This window comes from Dipodomys spectabilis, unplaced genomic scaffold (assembly GCF_019054845.1).
Source record: "Dipodomys spectabilis isolate Male_0828 unplaced genomic scaffold, ASM1905484v1 ptg000002l, whole genome shotgun sequence".
NCBI classification, from domain to species: Eukaryota; Metazoa; Chordata; class Mammalia; order Rodentia; family Heteromyidae; genus Dipodomys; species Dipodomys spectabilis.
In genome coordinates, this window is record NW_024870679.1 from 33,942,210 (window position 1) to 33,965,305 (window position 23,096).

Here is a 23,096-nt window from a genome sequence, read left to right on the forward strand (position 1 = left end):
GGGGTACCAATCTGGCTTTCTGGAATACACAATAATATCTACTTTTAGTACAGAATTGAGTCATATAGAATATCCTACCATTGGATTATTTAGTATAATATATTTAAAGTGGAATAAGTTGTCCATGCTGATTGAGTGAGTGGAGGAAAATAGGCAGATTTATCTGGCCTACCTTGTTTCAACAGTCCTGGCTTTTTGAATCTGAGTAGAATCAACTTTTCAAAATGGAATGATTTATGTGGCTGTGGATAATTGCATATGAAGGTGGGGGGGGGGTGTGAGCAGAAAAAGTAGAAGAGAATTGAAGGTGGAAGGCAGAGTGGGGAACAGAAGAAAAGAGAAATTACACCTATGTAATACATGGCATGTAAAAGACTATGATGGTGAATAGACCTGAAGAGTATGAATGAGATTTCAAACACTTTTGCTCATCTGCAGTTTTAGCATTCCACCAACTGTGCTTTGCCTTTCTTTCAAGTGTTTTTGTCTTCCTTTGGCTCATTTTCCTAATGAAACATCAAGATTGCACTTTGTTATATGATTCTAACATGCCTTTCTTAAGAAAAATATAAAATTACCTTTCCAATATACACTTGGAAAACATACCAAAATCTGGATTTTTTTGGCTAAAGTGCCATCTAAATTCAGCCCAATCTCTTTTCCACTCTCATATAAATTAGAATAAAATTACTAATTTAGTAGATTTAGAGCTATAATAATCCAAGATAAAATTAGACTTTACAGACATAAAGTATAAGTTGTTAGGGTATACTATTAATATATCCCTGGGGAGTTAATTTATAATGCAATCTTAAATAAACAAAAACAAAACTCAATGATATTTGTGCTAGAAAAAGTGCACTGGGTGCATGCATTCATGGACTTGCTGTTTCAACTGATATTAGAAACATTCATCATGTATCTAATCTAATTTTCAAATTAGATTGCTGAGCTTGGTGAAAAAACTTGACACAAAAGAGCTTTAATTCACATACTGTGTTGTAAAAATGTAAATTAGGGGCTGGGAAGGTGGCTCAGTGGTAGAGCGCTTGCCTTGCATGCATGAGGCCCTGGGTTTGATTCCTCAGCACCACAGCAAAAAGGAAAAAGCCAGAAGTGGCGCTGTGGTTCAAGTGGTAGAGCGCTAGCCTTGAGCTGAAGAGCTGAGGGACAGTGTCCAGGCCCAGAGTTCAGGCCCCACGACCGGACCCTCCCCCCAAAAAATGTAAATCATACAATGGTATGACTATTGTGGCACAAAGAACATTATTTAAAAAAATAATCATGGCATATGAGTGAAGGAAAAAAGTCTAAAGGAAGGCATTAAACTAAAATTCCATGCAACTTAAAAGTCCTCAGTAAAAGAAATATGAGAATTTTTCTTTCATTGCATAAAATACTTCATTGAATAATATAATTTACTTTTAATAGATGCTAGATCCTATGTGACACAATTAGACAACCATTTACTGATGGTCATGATAGTAATGGTTCCTGGTTATTTTAACCAGTCTTATCACTAGAATGCCTTTAAGCCTTTTGTTTCTGTGAAAACTTCTAATACAGAAACATTTACCATGAAGCTGTTGGAGCTTAAATTTTAGGGCCTGTCACTTTACCCATTTCTTCCACAGCCTTGTGAGGTATCCTGTTTGTTTATTTGTTTGTTTTATGTGGTCATCTTATATGGTTTCCCCAAAAGTGGCCTTTTCCCAGATTTTGGACTCTCAGGTCTCATAAAATTTGATTTGTTTCACCTAGAAAATCAGCTCATTGCTTCCTATGAACTGGTTTTCTCATTGAAGTCATTGGGCCTGGAATCAGAAAGTGTAAATTCCAGCCAAAGGTTTAACCCAATCTGCTAATATGTAATTTCTACTCATGAAAAATAGAAATGATGATATCCTTTCCAAAATATTTAAGTTAATTTAAAGCTAAAATGAGATAAATGTGAAAGTCTTTTGAAAATTGGTAAGCTCTAGGCAGAGAATAGCTATCTAACATCATATTTGGCTTTACAAGGTCTTAAAGTCTGGATTTCCTTTGCTATATATCTAATCTGTAACATTTGCAATTGTTTAAACTTTTTCCTGAAAACTTAATGCAGCAGCAGTTATAATTTATTATCTATCATGTTCAAGGTATCATAATAACTGTTTAATAGTAGTGATATTTATTATTAATTGTATAATATATAATACTATTTTTAATTCCTCCTCTAAGTTTAAATATAATTTACTATCTATTTGCTAAATAATTAACAATTACTTGTTAATTATAATAGAATGAGTAATTAATTGTGGCTATTTTACACAAAGAAAATTAAGGCTTAGATAATATAATTAAGGTAATATCAAACTCAGGTTTATCTGACTTCAAGGTTTATGGCATACCAGGGCTACTTAGCTCTAAAATTTATTCCCTGGTGCAGCGGCAGCGCATACATGTATCAGCTTGTGGAAGAAATACTCTAAGTCTAAAATGTAAATTTTACTTAGTTAAATACTAAGATAACCTCAGGTTTTTTTTTTTTAAAGCACTGGGGATTGAACTCAGGCACTTTACCACATAAGCCATGCCTCAGATATTGTTTTTCCTGGTTATTCTTGAGATAGGACCTCACTTGATACCCAAGATGGCTTGGCCTGATATTCTCCTACTGGTGCTTTCTGGTGTTGGTGGGGATAACAGGTGTACATCACCACACCTTAAGTTCATTAAAAAGTAAACTAAATAAGTACAGTTTAATGATTTGTTTGAGATGAAATTATACTACTTTTATAATATAATTTTTGAAAGCTCTGTTCAAGCATATTGATTCCATTTTTGTTGTTGTTGTTGTTGTTGGTCATGGGGTCTGAACTCTGGGCCTGAGCGCTGTCCCTCAGCTCTTCAGCTCAAGGCTAGCATTCTACTACTTGAGGCACAGTGCCACTTCCGGCTTTTTCTGCTTATGTGGTGCTGAGGCATCGAACCCAGGGCCTTATGCATGCAAGGCAAGCACTCTACCACTGAGCCACCTTCCCAGCCCCATATTGATGCCATTTTACAGATTGTTTCCCTACTTTTCAATTCTCAGTATTTTGGAAATGAATAAACATGATCACAAACAGTTATGGTAATATTTTAGTGATACTCAGAAACAGAAGCAGTTTCTTTATGCTTTTGCATCTATAGGGAGCAAATATTCCCTCATAATATATAAAAATTAATATATAATTAATTATATAAATTAATTTCTTATATGTAAAACTGAGAATATCTACTGTTATATTTTTGTCTCTCTATATTTATCACTCACTATAAAGTATTTGCTCATGTCACATATACATATCATTAGAATACAAGAGTTTTACTAAAATATTATTTTATTTTAATTTTGGAAAATAGAAATGTTTTTGCAACGTTCTACATCTCTCAAATCTAAATAAAGTTTAGTAAATGCAAACAGCAGCTGCAAGATGCTGGAACCTCTACCCCCAATTCAGTAACACAGAAAGAATTGCTTAATAGAGAATGCTTAGGAATTTAGAAATGATATCTTGAGTTCATATTGAACTGTTTCTCATATATTATATTAAACTTGCTTAATATAATATATTTCACAGAATGATTAAATTCTAGTTTGATTGTAAATTCCAGTAAGAGAAATAATGGTGTTTTGACACTGATTATTAAACATTACATTCCAGGAATTAACCAGACTGTTTTACAGAGAAAGGAAACAGCATTTTCAGTGAAGAAATTGCATTATCAGCTTGTCTTATATGGAATATAAGACATAGAATAAGAATCTAGTCCATTACATGTGGATGGTAAAATTTACAAAAAAATTCAGCATTCTAACATATTTCATGAAGACATATTTTTCTTCCCATTAACTTCTTAACCACCCACCCACTGGGATGAGCAATTTCTATTTGCCATAACTGCCAACCCGATCTTCTCTTACAGGAATTCATACCATCTGTGTCTTCAAATTAAAGGAAACTGATGCTTTTCAACAGATGTCTATCTTTGTGTCCAAAGTCCACTCTCAGCAAATCTCAATTTAAACTCATGCTATTTTAAGAAGCAAGCTTTAGCTACTTAATCTTCCCAGAACTAACACTTCTCATGCATCAGGAGGACAATTTCGAGGCCACCAATACCGCTATCAACATTCTGCCCAACTATTGGTATTCCCACATTTTTAAATTAAAAGAAAAAAATGTAAGTAAGAATGGACCACCCAATTTAAAAAACAAAACAAAACAAAGCCTATGGCAGTGTCCCCACCAACAGAAGCCTTGCATGATTCCCCCCCCGTCTGACTCAATCCACCCCACCTCTTACCAGTGTCAATAAGCAAAAAAAATGAAATGAAATTGGTATCAAACGCTGGCAATCTGAGGGGTTTAATGTGATCGACATTTTTTTATTACCCCAAATCATGCAGAACATACCCCATAAACCACTGTTCCAAGGTTGCCTCTAATGGGAATTCTCCTACCCCAAACACCTAGGCCTACCTGTCTGCCACTTAGAGAGGGAAGAGTGGTGGATTGTGCTGCAACTGGCAATGGAGTACACATGCTCCTCTCCTGCTGGAGGCCACTTATACAACCCCATGCCAGCTGTGGGTCATTCTGGGGGACGGGCAAATCTTGAATCTGCTGATCACACCTGGCCCATGGTGTGCAGCAATCGCCAGACAGTCTGGCAGGTTGGAGAGTAATCCCACGCTGGCCCCTGTCCCAGGGGGCTTGGCAGGACAGATCCTGTGGGAGAAGGAATCTCCATTTTCTGGGAGAAAGAGGAGCACTGTAGCAACACTTTCACTTTATCATTTTTCTACTCTTTTTTTTGTTTCATCTGGGTAGTATATTTAAAATGACCATCATTCAAAAGAGTGTTAAATGCACGTTATAAGACAGTACCAATCTCACATGGAGCTGTCATGATCACAACTGCTTCACGCACTGCAGACTCACACTACACTATTACATTGTAAGTAGGGCATTATACTCTAGTCCATTTAAAAAGTCCTTCTTAAATATCATGTAAATTTAAGGTAAAATGGTGCTAAATTGAATGTACATGTAATGAACCAGAAAAGTGTGGTTAATTTAATATACAATTTCAATATATTTCATTCATCATATTCCCATGATGATTTATTTAGAAGTTTGTTTGTGCTCTAATTTGTCCAATAGCCCTTGGCATTGGGAATATACAAATTAGTCCAAGCCAAGTAGTTAGAGAAATTTTTGGAAAAACATATTGTTTTACCAAAATATAAATAAACCAAATAAAACACACATGGAGAGAAAACACTCTAAAGTATAATGAACTTACTTTGATTATAAACAAACCTAACCACATAACACACAAACAGGGCTTCTAAATAACTGTTTCCATTTCTATATTTTATGTTTTCATCAACACATACACCAGAATTTATAAATGCACTCTATTTTTGGATGCTTTGAATGTAGCTTTTTAAGAAAAAGCATGTGGCTTTTGACAATTCAATGAAATATAAAAATGAACCAGCAATCCAATATAGAATGCATTTTCCATTGATTCTAGATATAACATATGAACTAAAATGGAACAAAATGTTCCAACTTTTTGGTTTATTTCTGGGAATTTTCAAGTTAAAAAAATTGTCTCTTTGGTTGATAAGTGACAATAACCAACCATCCAGAAACATTTTTTTAAACCCAAATGCTTACCAAAAAATTGTCACTTTGAATTTGTCAGTCTAGTTTGGGTTTTGCATAAAGATGTAGATAGGCCTTATTGGTAAATGCTCTGTTACCTTACAAAGTAAGGTTCTAGAAATAATAGTTTAAGAGATAATGTTTAGAAAAAGTAGACAAGGGGGAAACAGAGAACACGTTATGCAAATCTAAATTTATAAACAGGATGCATATACCATTTCTTAGGTAATTAGTTACTATCACACAATCTATATTTATGAATAGGATACATATACAATTACTTAAATGAGTTATTAAGGGTGAAAACTGTTAGTACCCATGATGGAAAAGGTACACAAATGCTATAAAAAAGTTAATGAGAGATTCAAGGTGTTACCATGACAATAACATAAAAATTGGGTGTTAATAAAATCTAAGTCAATTCTGATGACATTTCACAATTTAAATAATGGAAAAGTACAGATTTTAAGCTTTACCTTGGTTAGTTGACTTAAATTAGTCGCAAAAAGTACTTAAGAAAATGTGTCCTGGGATAAAGAAAAAAGGCTGTTTTCCCTAAGGAACACTCCCATACTATTAGGTACCCACATTTCAAAGTTCTCTTCAAATTTAAGAAAACTCATAAATTATTCTAAACTATCCCAGGGACACAGAAACTTCCAGAGTTTTAAAGGCACTGAACATGTTAACTAGGAGCCATTTCTGCATAATGTCTTGCTTAGTGATTAAAAATACTGTTTCAGTATGTTCAAGATGAAATAATGTGTGTAGGTGAAGTTTGTCACCAAGGTTTGTTTATTTTAACTTTCTGTCAGCTTGAATCTCTCTCAAGCTGTTCTCTGTAGGGTAGGGCAGAGGCAGGGATGGGGGCTTATCAAACTTGCTCAGTCAGCGTTGGGGCATGAGTTTCATTCTGAATCTCACCAATGCTTCATAAACTACCAGTCTGCCATAATGAAAATTACCACCATCAGACTTCAAGGTGCCATTTAACCTTCCAACAGAAGTCATTTAATTTGTCTACAGATCTATCTGAAGAGAAATAACGGACAAGCAAAAGAGAATTAAGAGAAGAATGGAGAAACAAAGGCTAAAGGGTTCACCTTAACTTTCCCAGCACTTTCATCATCTTCTTTTTTTTCCTCAAATTCAAAGGCAACAGTCATGCGTTGTTGTCTCTGTTCTTCCCACAGGGTAGGATTAAAGCTGTCACTGTCTGACTGGAAATCTACAGTTAGATTCCAAAATATTATTGCTTTTATTTTATTTTTTTAACACAGAGTATTACTAACAGAGATTAATATACTATATAAAAAAGAACCTCCGGGGTATATACTACAAGTGTAAACAAAAATAATAAAAAAGAGGAAAAGGAATGAAAAAGAAAGAAGGATAGGAAAAAACAGACTAAAAGAAGGCAAAAGGAGAAAAAGAATCCTTGATCATTTATTATGTTGTGTTTCACATTTTAACTTAACTTAAATATAGCTTTCATAAGCTTTAACACTACTTTCCTCGGGGCATTGAGAAAATTTCTATTGTGGGAATTCCCTTCCCATAGATAACAGTAAGGAAATAGAGAGCAGGACAAACCACTTTTAAACAGATTCTTATTCTCACAGCAATCTCACAGTAGCATAAAGGTCACAATTAGTTTGCTAAGGAAGAAACTATAGTTGAGCTTTAAGATAGTTGTGCAAAGTCACACAGCTTCTCTATACCTAATACAGAATCTATTTATGTCCATATGATTGAGGGAGCCAATATTTGTAACTAGTAAACTCTTAGCAGATTTTTTTATTTTAAAAATAAAAGATACTAGATAACATCTGTTTTGCAATAAAGTGCCCATGGTTTATTCTTTGTATATATGTACAATACATATATACATACATATGGAGGGAAGCTTGTTTTCATGTGAAAAATTTAGTCTTCGTTAAGGCTTAATTAGCTTGAATGTGTCTCAAATTATATATATATATATATATATATATATATATATATATATGTATGTATCTATCTATATATATTAAATCTTTAGTATGCATCAAAATTTCAGCTAATGATATTATCTTCTTTGCAATGAAGTTGTGAAGATCATAAAAATATAACAAAGGGGCTGGGAAGGTGGCTCAGTGGTAGAGTGCTTGCCCGTCATGCATGAGGCCCTGGGTTCAATTCCTCAGCACCACATAAGAAGAAAAAGCTGGAAGTTGGGCTGTGGCTCAAGTGGTAGAGTGCTAGCCTCGAGCTGAAGAGCTGAGAGACAGCACCCAGGCCCAGAGTTCAGGTCCCATGACCAGAAAAAAAATATATATAATAAAAACATTTAGTAAAGGCTACATTTGTTCCAAAATAATAGCCTTTATTATATTCTTCTTTGTTGTAAGGGATTCTGAAAGTGCATTTATTACATTTCTGCCTGGCAAACCACAAGTTGACTTTTTTGAAGTTCATGAAAAAATTTCAGTGAATAATTTTTTTTTTACTCAAAGGAAAAACAACAAAACCCAACCAAGCAACAAATGCCAATTGTTTTACTTCATACTCTCCAGGACCACATCCATTCTACCCTGGAACAAATTAGGAATTTAATTTGTAAGATTAGACATTCAAAAAGGATCTGTGAATTCAAGAGACTTTTAATTTTTACTCTATATTCTTTTTTTTTTTTTCTATATTCTTTTAAAATGAATTATTTCCAAGACATAGAAATATTAAACTGAGATATAACACACTACATAAATAAAACACAGTCTTTAAGATTTTTCCTTTATGATGTGTAAGCATGGTATCTTTTCTTTCATTAATTCAAAGGATCAATTTTATTGAGATCTGAAAAATATGCATCACATCATCATTCATTTTCTTCCTGCTATAAGTACAAATTTAAATAAAAATATTCCAAAATATTCCCCAAACTATCCACTTAATTTGGAAGTCATAGATTAAAGCTGTTTGTTATAATTATTCATGAAAATAAGAGATACATATGCAAATGTTAATCTGATTCAAGTAGATTGAGTGGATTTAATCCATAGCTGGCTTTACATGGGTTTAATTTATATAATTGTAAAAAATGGAAAAGTCAACCCATGCTGACTTGGGCTAACTTTCAAATAGCAAATGACAATTATTCTCTTTAATTTTTCAAATAAATAATATGAACACAGGGTAGAAGATTTAATTTGTGAAACAATATTTCTATCATAGTTTCAGACATTGTTTAGGAAAAAGTGATCTTGGAAAAGAAAGATGGTTGTTATTTGAAAGTCATATCTCTTGGTTAATTTATAATGAAATAATTTAGGACCCAAGATCACAAGGAACAATTTTTTTTTTTTTTTTTAATGACTTAAAAAATGTTCTTATTCTAATTGCTCTACCCCTCTCTCCCTCTTTCTCTCTCTCTTTATCCCACCTTCCCTCTCTCTCCGTCTCTCTCTCTCCCCCCACCACCCCCATGACTTGAACTCAGGTTCTAGGTACTGTTTCTGAGCTTTTTGTGTTCAAGGTTAGTGCTCTATCTCTTGAACCACATCTCTACTTCTGGGTTTTATTTTATTTTTTTCCCCTTACCATCCCTTCCCCTCCCCCCCCTACTTCTGGCTTTTAATTGGAGATTAGAGTCTCATGGACTTTGCTGTCTAGCTTGGCTTTGAACCACAATCCTAAAATCTCAGCCTCCTGAGTAGCTAAGAGTGAGCCACTGATGTGCAGATCTGACTGCTCTCTTCTTACTGCAGTTAACTGGGTACCACAATTTGGCTAACTCATCTTATGTGTGGCAATTGATCAAGAGAAGATAGAAGTTGTGTCTAAATGTCAACATTATTTTCATGTAAGATATATAGAGGAACTGTTTTTTTTTTTTTTCGGTCCGGTCGTGGGGCCTGAACTCTGGGCCTGAGCAATGTCCCTCAGCTCTTCAGCTCAAGTCTAGCACTCTACCACTTGAGCCACAGTGCCACTTCTGGCTTTTTTATTTTTCTGCTTATGTGGTACTGAGGAATCAAACCCAGGGCCTCATGCATGACAGGCAAGCACTCTACCACTGAGCCACTTTCCCAGCCCACTGTTTTTTTTAAATCATACTTAACAAAGAGCGTAGGTACATGCTTTCATGAACTCCTAAAGTGATATATATATTATATTATATATTATTAATATATATTATCATTATCTGCACAGGTCTTCTTCTCCACAATCATGATGAATACAAAAGAAACCTCTATTGACAACTTACCTTCATCACCACGAGGTTGCTGGGGAAACATGTAGTTGGTCAACACTCTTTGCTTTGTTTCTGGATGGGCTTCCGTTTGTAAAGGGATAAGAGCTTTGGACTACAAGCAAGAAAGCATAGATTGTATGACAAAAACAGCAACATGAAGAACGTCCATTTCAGATAAGATAATGGTGAATAGTTTAGCCTCATGGTGATGAATGAATGGTCAAAAGAAAGTGAATGTAAAAGAAGAATCAGAGTATAACATAAAATAAGACTATTGCTGAGAAATATTTTCAAATTCTAAGATTTTCATAATAAGATTTTCTTTTTCTTTAACATGCTATTTTACAAAACTTACCAAACCTATTCAACTGTGCAATGTCAGTTTTAATCCTGCAGAAACCAGAGTATGTTAAATTGCTCAGCTAAGTAAGCTTTTAATATGGTTCTATAAGCTTATTCATTTTCATGGGCAGATGCCCTAGAAAGACAAAGGTAACTTGCTGTCAAATTCACACTACACAGATCATCTAAGAATTTAATTAGGTTGAAACATAAGCATTCATTTCGTTTTCAGAGATACTTGAACAACAGTACCTATATCTGATATACTTATGATCAAATTTGAACATCTGGTATTAATTTGATTTCAACTACTTTTTAGAAGGATTTGTAAAAACAACTCATATATTCTAGCAATATACTGGAAATGGCCGTATTATCTAATGTATTTAGATTTGCTTGTTTCAAGACACTTACTAATAGAAAACCACCGTGTCTCATGAAACTGTCTGAAACACATTAAGACAGTGCTTAAAATACAAGGGCACAATAACTTCTGCGTTCATAATACTATAATGATAATAAATCATGGTATTGAGGGATGTTTCCCACAATGAAGAATGGTAGAACATAACTCCTCTATTAGTATAGTTCACATTGATTCTTTTTTATTAATAAGTTTTTTTATTGTGAAAATACTGTACTGAGGGGTTACAATTACATGAGCAAGGTAATGAGTACATTTCTTATCAAGCATTGTTGCCTCCTCCTTTGTTTCCACTTACTATCCCTAACCTCCTTCCCCTCGACATTGATTTTTTTTTTATTGTGAAAATACTGTACAGAGGGGTTACAATTACATGGGCAAGATAATGAGTACATTTCTTATCAAGCATTGTAGCCTCCTTCTTTGTTTCCCCTTCCCATCCCTGACATTGATTCTTAAACTGACTTATCTAGAATGACTTATAGATGCTGGGAGAATCAATAGCTTTTTGACAAGCTTTGAATATGCTTGACAAAGTAATTTTTTACTGTGTAAATGAAGACAAGTGCTATAAATTAATTGAAGGAAAACATACATTATCTTGCATGTGTATTTTTGTAATTTGTAGAAGTAATTTTTGATTTTTCACAATATATCCAAGTAGCTAGACTTTTGAATAATACATTTGTCAATAATAGTATTTTTTTTGCTCAGGAAATAATGGTAAACTCAACTCAAAATGAATTGTTTTAATTTATTCATATTTTTGGATCTGTGTTTCAAAATTCTAAGAACAAAAGAAAAGAAGACTAATAAACTATGTCCCAATTCCATCACTATTTCTGGTGGTAAATTATATGGCTACATTTTTTCTTGTTACTTTCTAGTTAATAAAAGTATTCATTAACACTCAATTCAATCAAAATGTATTTTAATGAGGAGGAAAATAATATTCAAATTTCACAAAAATGATGATAACAATTACTAAAAGATATCAGCAAATTTCTTAAATAAAATTTTAGATTGAAGTTGATTGTAATTAAAAGCATGAGAAGGCAGAAAGAAGATAAAATAATTCCCTCTTGTGGGGATCTTGTTAATAATTTCATATTCTTTACCTTCTGAGATATAATTAAAGTATATCCTCTAAGGACAAATGTGTACCACCAGGAGCTAACATACTAGAAAATTATCATTTTTGTGTTTTGTATCTCTGACAATGAAGCTCCTATTAAATCTACAGACTTGAAAAGGATACAGTTTTAAGTAGTTTTACCTATAGCAATAGTTGAATTGGTACCTTTATAAAAGTCTCTTGTAGGGGATAACAAACCTATATTTTGTAGCAACTGTAGAAGGTACCTATTGAAAACAAGTTGGCAATCTAAAGTTTCAATTATAGCTTGCCCTAATGAACAAAATGAATAAAATAGGCAATAAAAAGGGTTTGTACCTGGTTGTCAGAGAGCCACAATGCTGCAAGTTCTTTAAGTTTTGTAAATGAGAATGGTAAATTCTTCAATCTGCAAACAATAAAATTCTAATAACATAGGTGAAGATGATAAAGTTCATTTCTAAGAAGCATCATAAAATACGCTAATGTGTCTCCCTGAAAATTTAATATGAAATTTGATATATTCCCATCATCTCCAAATCTGGTAGCTCAGTGACAAGAAAATAATATTGGTATGACATGACGTATTCCTTATTTTCTGGTTTTTGTTTTTATTTTTCGCAGTACTGGAGTTTGAACTCTGAACTTCACATTTGCTAGGCAAAGTACTGTATCACTTGAGTAGTCTCCAGCTTTTTGATTTTATTAATTTTTTTCTCCCAAAAGTTCTCTTTTTTTTTTTGCCCAGGCCAGCCTAGAATATGATCTTGTTGATGCTATATGCATAGCTCAGATCATGGCGTGTATCACCACATGCGATGCGGGTTTTGCTAACATTTTTCCTGGCTACCTTCAAACTGTGATCCTCCTGATCACCATATCCTGAGTAGCTGAGATTACAGACATGAGCTATAATGCCTGGCTCACCCTGACTTACTTTTGGTGTACAAGGTCTTGATACTTCCATGTCATCTTGGTTGATTTGTACAACTCTAAACCTATTAATAAAATGTTTATTCTCTTGGGAGGGAATTTTATTTAACTTATAAAAGGGAGTGTTTTAAAACCCATATTACTTGTTTCTTAAATAAATAACTACACTGCCATACTTATCCTGATGCTTCTATGAGTATTCTCTAGGATCACATGAAGGTTCATTGTGATAGTTTCCTTGCAAGGTCTTCGAGTTCCTCATACTATCACTTGTCTGACAAAAATTTACTGGAGATTCCATTTTGTAATCACTTTACCAAACTACTAGTTAATTCCAGTCAATATTTACTTTTATCCTTTCTTATTCAAGGATACTTGTTTCATAGAGAATTAAAAACAAAAATGAATTTTAGACTTTCAGGTTTTCTGTATAACCATCCACAAATATAACACTTTTTATCACAAGAAGAGGATCTGTCTTTATCTGTTGATCCTTTTCTGAACATAGCTAATAGCTATTGGATTGCCTTTACTCTAATGTGCAAACATTAAGACTCTTGAGTAGACTTATTTGAGCATTAGCAGTAGTTTTACTAGCACTCTGGTGGAGTTGAAATATATGAATTTCCAGGTGACTTGTAGGTGTAAATATATATAAGGTTGGGCTGGGAGGAAGGAGGGATTGGTGAAAGAAGTGACATTGATCACGCTGCATTGTACTTATGAACCAATTTGTTGAATAGTAACCCCTTTATACTACTACTTACAGATAATACAAATAAAATTAAAATATATTTGGGGCACTGTTAGGGTTTTAATCCAGGGCTTTTTGTTTGTCAAGTACATGCTCTTCCAACTGAGTATGCCTTCAACCATTTTGCTTTGATTATTTTTGAGATAGGATCTTGTTTTGTGTCTGGGCCAGCCTATGCTTCCTGAATAGCTGTGATGAGCTGAAATATCATTAACATTTTTGCCTGGCCTGGCCTGGAACTGTGATCTTCCTGATTGTAGCCTCTCCCATTGCTGGAATGGCAGGAGTGTACCATTACGTCTAGCTACGCACATATTTTTATTAATATATTTTATAGCTTTTATTTCAACTATGTTTTTATTATATGTTACTATGCATTGAGCATATAGAAGGCTTTCTGTATACATGTGGGCACCAATACTCTGTAAAATTGCAATATAAAATTGCTAGGATTTTGCTATAGCAAAATAAAAAAGATTTAGAAATCCTTGGTTTAAAGATAATTCAGCCTCTGCCATTGTCTACCTAAAGCTGTGTACTTGAATTCCACATTCTTCACAAGATTCAGAAAACATCTGTAGAACTGCAGACAAACAGCTACAATTTGATTTTACTAAATAATACACAATTGTTAAATGTTGCTAGAATACCTGTTGTCGCTCAGATTTAATACTCTCAGTTTCTGCATCTGTCCAATTTCTTCAGGAAGAAATTCCAGCTTATTGGAGCGCAGAGACATAACTGTTACATTTTTGCAGCTTCCAATCTTTGGGCAATAAAGGAAAATAAGGAATCACAATGCACAGCTATTTTCATATTCAGTTTCCTAATTTATGGAACAATTTAACTCATGACTTCTTTTTCATCCTTTTATGCTTCTAGTATGTCTATTGCCTTCAGTTTTTATTTATGGTTTTTAAAAAGGAGTATATGGTTCTTAAAAAACATAAGAAAGAAAAGTTATTATTAAAATACTTTCCTTTTTATTTTACTTACTTTTTAAATAAATCAATTCCTTTTAAAATCAAAGTACTAATACATCTATATTTTCATACCAACAGAGCATATATATTCAAAAATGAAATACTATTGGTAGTTCTTCGGCAAAGCTAATTCTACTCACATTACAATGGTATTTGTCATGTTTAATCACAACTTATTGCTCTAAAATAGTGATATATTGATATATTGATTATTGTGCCACCTGTATGGAAACATTTAGTAAGAAGAATTAAGTTACAAACGTACTTCATTCTTTTAATTGTCACTAACAAACAAAATCCGAGGTGGAAATAAAAACAATCTCTTGGTAGCTCTGGAAATTAAAGTAATGTAGCAGCAACAGCAATTTGAGAAATGTATTTATGGTGAAAAAATCTTTAAAATATAATTATGCAAAATGTTATTTATAATTTCTTATACGCAAACATGTAAGTTAAATGTATTAAAATTATGTGCCTTGATATTGACTAACATAAAATAATTATTTTATCTTTTGCTGCATGCAAGATTTAAGTCAAAGCCAGGTGCATTTTCTAGGCTATATATATATAATTATATATATAATTATGTAAATTAATTCCTATATTTTTAAAGCTGAATTCATGAACCACAGTGCTATCATATCTATTAAGATTGTATTTCAGAACAGATACATTAAAAGTTTATGATAGAAAACAAATACGTTCTTCACCTCTCTGGGTAATTCTGGAAGGAAATTCTCATCAACTGCTAATGTTCGAAGACTATGAAGGTAGCCAATAGTTGAAGGTATCGACTCCAGCTCATTACAGCTACAGTCAAATTCTTCTAATAAAGACAAACTGAAATATAAAACACATTAGTTAGACATTCTAAAATGTTAAATGACAAACAAAAAACAAACTTTAGGAAAAAGTCACAGATCCAGATTTACCAAAGTGTACACAGTTGTTACATCACTTATGTAATTGTCAACTGGCTCAATATCATCAAATACATAATTTCATTTGGTTATTTGAATATGCTGAATTTTTTCTAAGTTCAACTGACTCTTAAAAAGGACAGAATGGTCTGTGGCCTTTTATTTATAACTCAGGTGTTATTTAAGCTAGATTTTCAGCATTTGTATTCTTGGAATGAAGACCTGTAACTGGAATTGAGTAAGCAGAAGATGTGGGTGGCAGGCCCAAGGAAGAGAGGATAAGAAAGAAAAAAATATAACAGCTGTCAAAAAATTGCTGCATATTTTACTGAATGCTTTATTACCTTTCCTTTAAGCAACTGTATTAGCTATCTGCTTTTAAAAAACCTATTTTACAGATAAGAAAATTGAGACTTAAAGAGGAGAATTAACCTTCTCTAAAGCCTCACAAAAGCAAATTGGGTCCTGAAGTGACAATGGATCTAGCATTTTGCCTTGCCTCTTTAGCTTGCACATCTTCAGTAGACACAAGGAACCTTTCAGCCTCAAGATGTGTTTTGTATGCTTTGACAGGTTTATACAGCGCAGTGAAATTTATATGATGACCCGCATTTCGGTGCCTCTTTCCACCATGGCAATCTTGGGTCTCTATTCTTCCCAGACAAGTACTGGAAACAGAGTGGTAACTGCTGCCTTCAAACAGGTACAGGTTTTTAGTTTGTCTCCAGTTTGTAATCATCCTTACCTCTCTATACTTACCCATTTTAACCCAGGCTACAGAAACTAATGTGGAAATATTCCCTGTAATTGTCACAAGGAAACAAAACACTTCAATGCCTGTGAGGTAGCTGACAAGCAAAGAGCGCCTGGCATGGAGTATATTTAAGTTGCTGTTGGTGTTAATGTTATTGTTGTCACAATTCATACTATTATTATTACTGTTGTTCTATTCATGAGAATTCTGCTATTTGATTGTTTTTTTCCTTAGCAGTTTTTTTTAATTGTGAAAATACTGTACAGAGGGGTTACAATTACATGAGTAAGGTAATGAGTACATTTCTTATCAAGCATTGTTGTTTTTCTCCTTTCTTTCCCTTTCCCTTCCCTTCCCTTCTCCCCTCCCCCTTGCTCCCCCCTGCCCCCCTCCTCCACTAAAGTTGTAAAGTTCGTTTTTTCTTTTTAATTTTTTATTGTGAGAACACCGTACAGAGGCATTACAATTACATGGGCAAGATAATGAATACATTTCTTTGTTTTTTTGGGGGGGGGAGTGTCTTATGGTGGGGCCTTAACACTGGGCCTGGGCACTGTCCCTCAGCAATTCAGCTCGAGGCTAGCACTCTATCACTTGAGCCACAGCGCCACTTCCGGCTTTTTTCCTTTTGCTTATGTGGTGCTGAGGAATCGAACCCAGGGCCTCATGTATGCAAGGCAAGCACTCTACCACTGAGCCACCTTCCCAGCCCCATAATGAGTACATTTCTTATCAAGCATTGTTGCCTCCTCTTTGTTTCCCCTTCCCATCCCTTCCCATACTCTCCCCTCCCCCACCCAATTCCCTCCCCACCCCCCACCAAAGTTGTAAAGTTCGTTTTTTCAACATAATGTCTTGTACATCTCATTGTTGCAGTGGATCCACCTGTATTCCTATTTAAACAATTTGTTTTTTCTCTTCCCCTCCACAAATTATACCAACATCAAATACAATGAAAACAGGGGTTATACCATGGGGGAGGGACCTACAAAGCAACAAAGAAATCATCTTATAAATATGTTAGAAACAATAGCAAGAAAGAAAAACCATTTGAGTCCTTATCTTGGGGTTCATTTCACCTAACATCAACTTATCTGACCGTAAATCAAGTACAGTGACAACAAGGGATAAGCCATCAGAAAAAAACACAGAAGAAAAAAATCACATAGTACACTAAAAACAGCAACAACAAAGAAAAACCTCCCGTGTCTGTCTTGGAATTCATTTCACTTAGCATCACCTTATATGGTCATATATGCATAGCTATTGAGCTATTCTTCACATTTGCTAGGACTATCCTAGACATAAACTATTTATTACAAATGAAGGAAAACATGAGATCTATATTCTTTGGGTCTGGCTTTCTTCACTTAATATGATTTTTTTCCAGGTCTTTCCATTTCCTTACAAATGGAGTGATGCTATTTGTAATGGGAAAAATAAATGAAAATTAATTGGATTAAGATTGTAGACAAAGCTTCATATATATATTTGTATATAAATCTATGCATATCTATGTCTATCTATCAATCAAGTGGATAGTTTGATGTTATTTGTCCTCATCATTTAAGTTAACAGGTGAATACAGAAAATAAATACATAAGTTGAAATAAATCAGAATGGATTTCTGTGCTAATTCTGTCATTTAGTTGATGCATGATCTTGGATATCAAATAAAATGACAACCACTGAAATGAAAAACAGAGCTGATTTTATTTACCTTCCAGGTTTGCTAATAAGGAAACTTCAGTGGCCAAAGTGGAGGTAGGAGAATGATTACAGTAGGTCATGATGTTTAGGTTCTTGAAGGATCAAAAACTTACATTAAGGGAAAGGTGGAATGGCTTTACAAGTTTGAGTACAGTTAGATAAATCTCATTGTCCCAAGGCCAGGAAAATATCTACTTGCACTCAGGTGTAGTCTGACTCAGGTCAGGGTCACTCAAGGTTCATGAATCTTAACAGGCTCAGTTGGTTAGAACTAGTAGTGGGGAAATACAGAATTTAGGTATGAATAATACTTCCTAGGTTAAAGCTGATCAAGGGAACACATTTCCTTTTGACATAGACAAGTCATAGAACCTCTCTAAGCCACAGTTACTTTTTAAACATTTGCAATGAAGATAGAAATAATCTCTGTACGTGGCAGTTGCTTTGAATATTTTATGATACCCTAAATATAAAACAGAGTAGTACCTGTCACAAAAAACATGCTCAGTATTTTTTCTCTTGTTCTTTGTAGATATAATTAAAATTGCTTTTAAATGCTGTGAGACCTTCATGCACAGGAGTGGCTACATGTCTGAGGGCTAGGTAGACATGGTTGTTGGATTCAATGTATGTGTGTGATAGGAATTGGTAGAAAGATCAGTTATTTTTTAACTTAGCAAAGCCTACCACTTTGTCTTATATGTACAATATTCTTAATACACTTCAGAGTATGGCATAAAATAGAGTTCTACCAATAGACTGGGATCATGTTCTCAGCAAATGTTCATAAAAGTACCAACTTGTTTTTTTTTTTAAATGTAAAAAAATTCAAGTGTTTATTCAGAAGTTGAGGTCAGGGGAGTTATTTAAATTATTTAAAAAATTAAGCAAATGTTCTCATTTTTCCTTTCTTTTATACAAACATGTTTTGAAGTTAGTCTTGAGGCACAGCCCCTCATTTTGTGCAGTCTTATTATCCACAGATTTCAGTTATCATTTCATTAAGTAACACTAGTTTTTTAAAAGCACGATTTACATTTCAGGCACTAGGTGTTTTCACTGTGAGGAACTGCATAAAGAATCAGAGTTTCTCTTATGCACAAATCACAATGTGAATAAGAGATTTCACAGCACGATCAATGACCAGTTACATCACCCTGTCAGTGATGGGTCATACACATCTGTTATTAAGTTCACCATAGACAACAAATCATGTAGCTGCATTCCTTCTTGGCCTGCCAGCAGTAAACTGATACCACAGGCAAAATAATTTAACTGTTAAGACACCACTGACTCCTGGATAATGCTGTGGATCACTATAATTCTCTTGGAGATTTAAATAAAATTTGCTCTTTATTACCAAAGATAACTTCATTAATCCAGCCAATGGACTCTATAGAGTTATTTCAGTTGTTAAAGCCTATTACCTTACACACAGATTGAGGAATCTCTTCCTGCCACAATGGATTGGCATGTAATTTCAATGTCTTGGTTCTGGATGAAATGTGGTAGGAAACATAAAAGCCCTGAAAATATTCAAGCCTGATGTCAGGAAGTACCATCAAGTAATAAGTGTGCAGTATAGCAGAAACATCTAGCATACTGTGCAAATAACTTTGCTAGATTTGAATCTGACATAAATAGAATTATAGAAGAAATAGTGAACCATAGAAACTTTACTATTATAGAACCCCAGATAAAGCTGCCAAAGCACTTAGTGAAGGCCAACTTATCCCCATAAATGAGGGTGTGACACTGACAATAAATTCCAGGCTAAAAGGACTCTGAGATAGTTCATGATGCTGAAAGCACAAATGATAGCATTCTGGAAGTAGATCCAAAGATAATTTGATAATTCATCAATGCATTGACATGGTATTCACTAGATTATATAGCTTATATAAATTTGTGAGGCAAGCAGGCACTATTCAAACTAATTCTTAAAAGTTTTTCCAAAACCACACCATACCAAAGCAACTTTAATTCTCAATGTTCCTGATGTTTAAAAGTACAGTGTGCTAAATAAACATTAGTTTTACTATGTTTCCATTTTCATATCAATTTATAACTTACAGTAAAAGCATTTAACATGAAGATAAGGGACTTTAAAAAAAAAAGAGTTGTAAAAATCTTATTTCCCCCAACTGTTAAGGCCTTTTTCACAGTTTCAAACTGCAGAGTTGTTTTTATGATCCCTGTGATGCTGCGATTTATAGTAAGAAATAAGTAATTGATATTCAGCCAGTTCTTGACACAGAGCTCCTAAAACCCCTGGCTTCTCCAAAGCATTAACTGCCTTTTTGTCTTCTAGTGAGAAGATTTATGGCTGAGGGCTCTTGCATAGCTTTAGGCTAGGAGCAGCTGGCCAGGAAAACCAACACTGACCTCTGGGAAAGAGAGAAGGGCTGAAGGTTAAATTCATCACCAAAGGTCATGGATATGGTTGCTCCCTTGTATTCTTTGCAATATCCTTTATAATACATTGGTTAGCTTGTTTCCCTGATTTCTCTGAGTCATTCTACCAAAACATCAGATCCAAAGAGGGAGATAACAGATGATAATCCTGAGATGATTGACTTCAAAGTAGAGGGTAGTCTTGTGGGGCTGAATCCTTAACCTGTGGGTTCAGATTCTACTTCCAGATAGATATGTCAGAGTCAGCTTATAGGAAACTCAATATTAATAGAGAATTAAGAAACTGTCTGGCATAGACAAACCCTACACAGTTCTGTCCAGAAGTGTTCTTTCTGTGTGCTGAATGAATACTAGGAAAAATATTTGTCTTTCTCTATGTAAGTCCATACTACTGTTTCAAGGAAGAACTCCCTGTGTTACAAAGACAGCATTTTTACTGCCCAATACTCTAACCAGATTTAATAATTTAGAATCTTAAAAGTATTTTATACCTTTCAGTTACAAAGGAGAGCTATTCAATATATAACACTTTGCTTAATGATCTCTGAAATTTCAAAACTTCAAACTCATAACTTCAAATATCAGTCAGTTTTGTTTATGGCTTTCTTGTTATAAATTACTACAGGTGTTTTAATATAGAATCTAGTATGAAAACAATTATCACATTTAATTATTTGATCACAAGCATTGATGATAATGAAATAAAAAGTAGAGGAAAGGTTATCTTTTGGATATTTTCAATGTATAATTGTACACAATAAGAGTGAAAACAAATTAAAAGAAAGTGTAAAGTACTCTAAAGCGATGCTTCCTAAACTTCAGTGACTGTATTACCCTCAGGAGAACCTGTTAACATGGAGATTCTGAATCAATAGTTTGGGTTGTGATCACAAGCTAAGTTCCTAACTGGCTCCCAGGTATTGTAGAAACTTCTGCTCCAGAAATTATATAATAAATTTCAAGGTCTTATGGTCAGTATTAGGGCTTGAACTCAGGGCCTGGGCACTGTCCCTGAGCTTCTTTTGCTCAAGTCTAGCATTCTACCTGTTGAGCCACAGCACCACTTCTGGCTTTTTTCTGTTTATGTGCTACTGAGGAATTAAATCCAGGACTTCATACATGCTAGGCAAGCACTCTACCACTAAGCCACATTCCTAGCCCCAATTTCAAGATTTTTAAATAAAGGTCTGACAAAAGGGATTTCAAGAGGAACATTTAAACTCACAACAGAGACATATCAATAGCAGTTAAAACCATGTAGAAATATAAAATTGTGCTTGCTTCACATAAGTATCAGTGAAGAAATTCATCAATGGTATTACTCTCATTTTCTAAAAAAAATAGTTGCTACACTTTTCTCCACTTCAGTTGTGTCTTTATAAAACCCTTGGTTAGGAAAACATTATTGCATCATTAACCCTCAATTATCTAGCTAATGGGGAAGAGGGATTGCAAATCTATTATATAGTCTCTAAGTTCCTTCTAACATCATTTATGGCCATTAGATACTTATTAAATCTACTACTAATGTAGATGCTAATAAACAAAAATAAATGGCTTTGACCTTTCATTTATAATTCTTAATGGAAAGAATGTCATGTAATTTGGTGGGTAATGTTCTGACAGGCTTTGACTCTAATTCTTATGTGGCTCTTAACATCTGAATAGCCTTAACCAAAATTAACCCCAGTTTTACCTATTTGATAACATCTAGCTTACAGAATTTCCATGCATAACACATGTATGCTAAACTTTTGATTTAGAGATAGTACTTCATTAAAATGACCCAGAAGGAGGTACACTAAGAAAATGGCAAACATGGTGACATTGTACAAAAAGAAATGTACTCTTTATTTGACTTATATAACTGTAATACCATCTGTACATTACTTTTACAATAACAATAAAAATGCATCAAAGTATCAAACTTGAACAAACTATTTCAGTTGAATTAGTTAAGAGAATTGTTAATTGCAGTGAAGTATGTGAATAGCCTGGCTTCCACATTCACTTGCATAAATTTCCTCATGTTCATTATGTACTTTCACTCTGCATTCAAGACATTCAATAGAAATTAGAAGTGTGAGAGCTTAAATAAGAAGACGTATCCATTACAAAAATTCTTAGTGCTTGATATTCTCATGTTCTTCCTGAAAAGCTCTGATTAACATAGAACAACACAGGAATGTAGTTTACCAAAACTAACTATCATTTTCACAAGCCTCATACAATTCTGAAGCTGGGATTCAAAACAATCTTAATTGTCACGGTTTATGTGTTTGTGAAACAGAATAAAAGAATAAGATGGGAATCAAAGTATAAGATGGTTTGTGAAATGAGCCGTTTAAAATTGTGAAAAGTAACATGAAGGAAACAAAATGGTTGCAGATGGACATATTTGTAGAATGGCATTAAGGGAAGGCTTCAATGTAGACACAATACTAAAATATAGAACTATACCTTTCCTATTCCATACTGTTGGTGAACCTGAAGCATTGATAACATTGTGATACCTGTGACAGATGTAGAATTCCAACACCCCCTAGGAAGCCTCAGATTCCCTAGATCAGAATCTGACTTTTAAACAAGATTTTCAACAATCTGAATGCATATTGCAGTTGAAAACCATGGACTTAGGAGTGAATACTGTGAAGTATTAAGCCTTATGAAGAGAGGTGAAGGAGTACACTATGTAGAGTAAGAAAGCCCTGAGGCAAGAAGAAAGGCCAGTGTGACTGGGTATATAGAGTTATGGGATTGCTGAATGTTAGATTTCATCAGGACAGTGTAAGTCCTGTCCTGTATGTT

The 23,096-nt window shown here is 34.0% G+C and overlaps 1 protein-coding gene and 1 long non-coding RNA gene across 2 annotated transcripts in view; one reads left to right on the plus strand and one right to left on the minus strand.

Annotated features, from left to right (window-relative positions):
• LOC122106848 overlaps positions 1-23,096 on the plus strand; it is a 105,109-nt gene that overhangs the window by 80,847 nt on the left and 1,166 nt on the right. Inside the window, exon 2 of the long non-coding RNA XR_006147243.1 lies at positions 15,983-16,112. This is a non-coding gene — a long non-coding RNA (uncharacterized LOC122106848). The remainder of the gene's footprint in view (positions 1-15,982; positions 16,113-23,096) is intronic.
• Positions 1-23,096, minus strand: part of Lrrc7 (leucine rich repeat containing 7) — a 294,553-nt gene that overhangs the window by 76,604 nt on the left and 194,853 nt on the right. The window contains exons 10-15 of the mRNA XM_042678371.1: positions 15,200-15,329; positions 14,157-14,272; positions 12,159-12,228; positions 9,952-10,051; positions 6,809-6,933; positions 4,512-4,760 (exon numbers count right to left, since the gene is read on the minus strand). Coding sequence (XP_042534305.1) covers positions 4,512-4,760; positions 6,809-6,933; positions 9,952-10,051; positions 12,159-12,228; positions 14,157-14,272; positions 15,200-15,329 — 790 coding nt within the window. The remainder of the gene's footprint in view (positions 1-4,511; positions 4,761-6,808; positions 6,934-9,951; positions 10,052-12,158; positions 12,229-14,156; positions 14,273-15,199; positions 15,330-23,096) is intronic.